General features: G+C 38.4%; 1 protein-coding gene across 1 annotated transcript; it reads right to left on the reverse strand.

Moving 5' to 3' along the window:
• Positions 1-939: 939 nt before the first annotated feature.
• On the reverse strand, positions 940-1875 carry LOC110914466. The gene has a single exon (XM_022159253.1). It carries the CDS (start codon positions 1873-1875, stop codon positions 940-942), a length of 936 nt encoding a protein of 311 aa, XP_022014945.1.
• Positions 1876-5112: the final 3237 nt, after the last annotated feature.

The following is a 5112-nucleotide window of genomic DNA, read 5'->3' on the forward strand; positions in this document are numbered from 1 at the left end:
TGTCACGCCTCCAAGCAGTGATAATCCGCGTGTGGATTTTGGGGGTGTGACACTACGCGAAACATAATAATTAGCTGCATACACAATAGAACAAAAAACCATTCTTTTATTCACCTTAAAAATAAGCTGGATGTGCATAACCTGATCAGATTGAGCCAAAACCATGACATCGAAGATAGCTGGATTCCAACCAATAATAATTCTAGTACCTTTGTCACACTTGGCTCCATTGGACGTCCACTCCCAAGAACGAAAAACAGATTTACAAACTTTATCCAGTTTTCCAATATCAACATGAGATTCCAAAATAGCACATAAACTAAGATTATAATCCTTCACCGCCTGACGAACCTCTGATTGTTTAAGAGGGCGGTTCAACCCCCTTATATTCCACGTGGCGATACTAACCATCGGTAACGACTGGAGAAGGAGTGCTTGCCCCTTGTTTACTATGTATTTTTAGAGTTCCATTCATCATAAACTAATCTATTTCATTATAAACCTCCACTACCTCATCTTCATCTGAATCCGCGTGACCCTTACCCGACGCCGAAGCACTCTTAGTTGGACCCGAATCCTCACCCACTTCATTAAGAATATCAAACGGATTATTCGACCTGGATGTGTTTGACGTTGAAGCATTGTTGCCGCCACCCTTAGGTTTTGGCCCCACAGGACGATATTCGAACTTAGACTTTTGTTTGTTTACATGAATTCCAGTCTTTCTAGCAGCTTTTTTTTTTGGGTAAAGACCCCAGGTAAATTTTATAAATGAAAAATAAGAACAAGGGCATGCCGAACAAGAGCATGCCAACTAGGCTTGACATACCAACACCTAGGACACACGAGAACCATAGCCCACAACAAAAAAACATCCAAGATAACAAACTAGTACAAACGACCACAACTAAACAAAAACGAGTAAACAAATAAATTCAGCTAGCTCGGATCATTAGCCTCCTCATCAGAACCGATCTTCCACGTCCTCAGCAGGCTCTCAATACTCGATTGTCTTCTAAATTTGAAACCCATTAAACGTAAATGGACAGTTTTCTTAATCCTCTGAATCACCGCATTCTGATCAGCAGATACATTGGAAAATAAACAGTTATTTCTCTCTTGCGATATAAAATAAGCCGAAGCCGCAATAACCAGCTTGCATATAATATGCTCCGTCTTCTTCGAGCTTGCATTTTGTTCCATCCAGGACATAATCGATTGCCAAGTGCTATCAACGTTATCCATTTGAATCATACACTTAACTTTGTTCCACACCTTTGAAGCAAACGAACACTGAAAAAACAAATGATCTCTAGAGTCCCGATTGATTCTACAAAGTGGACAACACATGAGGTTTAAATTCGTTACACTTCCCACCTCCCAAGCAGCAAGCCTGTCTTGAGTTTTAAGTTTATTCTTTATGACCAACCATAAGTGAAAGGAATGTCTTGGAATGCATTGAGAAAACCATACCCCATCAACCCACAAGACCGGATTCTGCCTACACCGAATGGAGTGCCACACTTCTGATGACCGAAATGAGCATGAGTTCCCATCCAAATCTTTCCAAACTGTACGGTCCACCATATTTTGCGTCAAGTGAGGAGCATTTAATCCAATTAAAATCGGGTACAAATCATACCATGCTTGAGGCCACTTCCAGTTTCCGTTTTCATCAACTAAATCCGAAAGAGAAGACGAGAGGTTGAACCCTGCATTAGTAATTCTTCGGGGTGTAATAAATGAGCTTAGCGGACTTAATTGACACCAATTATCCCACCATGCATTCGTTTGAGCACCACTTCGAACAACCTTCCAAATAAAAGGCCTGACAACACTGCGAAGAGATAAGATCTTCCTCCATCCCCAGCTCATACTGTCACACCCCGACCACGTAAAACAACAAAACGTGGCGGAATCGTCGCGGAGTGTTGTAACAGAATCATTGTTTCACAACCATGGAATACATAGTTTCGTTTTATTAAATCAAATGTATTACATTACATTAGAAATTGAAACAAAACATAAACAAATAGTCTTTCGTTGTTATTAAGTCACTAAGGCCTCGTCCATTCCTATATGAGCATACACCAATATCATCATCATCAAATATCATCAACTATTGTACCTGAAACACATGTGAAAATACGTCAGCATAAAAATGCCGGCGAGTACATACGTTTTATGAAAAACAGGATTCATGACTTAGGTTTAAGAAAATGTTTAACCAAAAACGTGTCATAAATCCAGTTTAAGTGTTTGCTTTTATAAAACGTTTGAAAATCAATGATAGATAGGTATAGTTAAAAAGAATGATGTAAGGTTAAGTGAATAACCAAGTAAAAAGGAGTTTGTATAAAACAAACTGTTTTGTAAAACAATGTCTTGTGAAAAATATGTTATTTGTGTAAAAAATGTATAAGTCCAAATGAATGATTTAAATAACGCTACGCCATTTAATATAATACAAGCACTTATATATAGGAAGTACCAGCGGCGTATCCACCATGCTTGTATCACATTACACACGTCTCGTTACTCAAATCACTTACCAACATAAACCACCAATGAAAATTGCCCATGTCTAAACCGTTGTCAAATGTCAATCAAGTAATGTGTAAACAAAATGTCATGTATGGCAAGTGAAATATGTAATAACCAAACCATAGGTAAGAATGCACAAACAATGTACTAAGTATGCGACGGATGGACATACATAGCATGATACAAAGCATAAAATGTCTTGTAAAATGATGTACTAAGTATGCACACAATGGACATACATAGCATGTGATATAAAATGTACTAAGTATGATGAACATACATAGCATGAAATGTTATGTAAAACGATGTACTAAGTATGCACACAATGGACATACATAGAATGTGATGTAAAATGTACTAAGTATGATGAACATACATAGCATGAAATGTTATGTAAAACGATGTACTAAGAATGCACACAATGGACATACATAGCAAAAACATAATAAAATCATGTACTAATAGTGTACTAGTGAATCATAGCAAGTATATGACATAAAAGCATGAAATCATGAAAGTAACAAGTAGGCACATGTGTTTCACCCCAAAATGTTTGGAAAATAGTAAAAGAGGGGTCTATGTACTCACTTGAGGGTGCTTAGAAGTCTTGACTAACAACCAAGCAAAGCTAGAGGGATCACGGAAATCAATCGGCACCTAATATAGGTAACTACATTAACAACCGGACCTAACTCGGAAGATCGGATAGTATGAGGATTCGTAAACCAAATGAGTATTGGAGCTCATATGATATGGTCTAACAAAGCCTACATAATAAAATGAAACCTAACCTAAGTGCTTACGACCCATTACGACTTGTTTAGGTAGCTTATGCTACTTTAATGCGTCGTTCGCGTAAAACGCGTTCGGAATGCCTAACTAGTCCTATGACAAGCAAGATATGCCTATCATGTTTAATATGGTTGCCAAAACAGTTTATATGTCAAAAGTTACGTTACATAGGCTTAAAATGAATTTTAGCGCAAAAAGGGCATTTTGGTAATTTACCTAAGGCATAAGAACTACTTATCATACAACTACTTAAACGACGTGACTATAAGGTATAACCTTGGAAGGTTATTCCCTATACAACTATGGTCACCTAAAGTGTTTGGTCGGATCCTAATGATCGACCAAATGGGTCGGGTTCGAAAGTATAAGCGATTGATTAGATCGCTTACCTTTACGACCCTAAACAAGCACAATTCTAAAAGCGACGAGCTAAACATGCTAGAACATGTTTAGTAAAGTTAGAAAACAGGTTTGGTATTAAACAAACGGTTTTAATACCCTAGAGTATTTTGGTTACAAAATACGCGAGGAAACCCATTTTGGCCGAAACTACGACTCGTCACTGAGCCTAGATAACGTGGTAATCAGTAGGTATAGTCACTAGGGACTATAACCATCGTGATTACGCTCACGTTATGATGTTCAAACGAACTTCGTGTTGACCATAAACTGGTCAATGAAGAAGGTCAAACGCAGTTTGACTTTAACGCTAAAACGAATGAAAAAACGCGAAAGAATACTTACAGAAGGTCCCCGCAAGATTTGACCCGATTCACTCTCAGGTAGGAAGCATATACTTCCACTTAGAGAGTTTTGAATCAGTTCAAATGTGAGGAAGAAATGAAATGGGTTGGGTTTATATAGGCATGGCACAACCGTTAGGATCGTTCATCGCGAAACGTGCTTCTATCTTGGCCGTACACATGGGCCCATTGTTTTGGGAAACCTTGGGCACCCGTAGATTCAGCCCATGGATTGAAAATACCATTTGCAAGTGGTTTTGAAGTGATTAACAGCTGTAAACAGCTGTTTGCAACAAAAATGCAGGTCTGGGGAGGCCACGCGGCCCGCGTCAGGATACACAAAACTCAGGCGGGCCGCCTGGGCTTGTCTGATCAGCACAAACTTTCAGAAATGACAGTTTTAGTCCCTGTTGATTATTTAAGCCATTTCCAACACTTCTAAGGCCCGTAAAGCAAATTTTAAGGCCCTAAAATGATGCCTAAACATTGTGGACATGAAACATGCCCAAAAATATGCCGGAGGTTGGTTCGTTTGGCCGTACGATCGCGATGTTCGCTTAATTACGACGGAATGCGCATAAGCGCGAAAGACGATCCAAATTGCGCGACGAATGGATTTTTGTTATGCCAAACACTAAAATAAAATGTTTTAATGCTTACATAAATTTTTGGAAGTCCGGAAGTATTCAGAACGTAAAATATGCGCGAAAATGCAAACTTATGCACTTTTTGACGCTTTTAGTCCCTGAATGATCATAAAGTTTCTTTTAGCACACCGAACACCTCAAAGCCTATTTCTAAGCTATGTAAAGAATATTTAGGGCATATTTAACTTATGATCAAGTTCCGGAAGGTCTGTTACAGTACAAATTGACATATTTTCGCAGTTTGTCGAATTTAGTCCCTGTAAGCGAATAAACTTGATTTCGGCATACCAAACTATCCAAAACTTATTTCTAAGTTATGTAAGGGTTATTTAAGGTATGTTAAGCCTATTTCACTGTTCCAGAGTGTTTGTTGCATTAAACTGTTT

The sequence above is a fragment of the Helianthus annuus genome, chromosome 15 (genome assembly GCF_002127325.2).
Source record: "Helianthus annuus cultivar XRQ/B chromosome 15, HanXRQr2.0-SUNRISE, whole genome shotgun sequence".
In the NCBI taxonomy this organism is placed as follows: domain Eukaryota; kingdom Viridiplantae; phylum Streptophyta; class Magnoliopsida; order Asterales; family Asteraceae; genus Helianthus; species Helianthus annuus.

What these genes read in the sequence shown, in the direction of transcription:
- LOC110914466 (XM_022159253.1), bottom strand. Translation starts at nt 1,875, where the DNA reads ATGAGCTGGGGATGGAGGAAGATCTTATCTCTTCGCAGTGTTGTCAGG.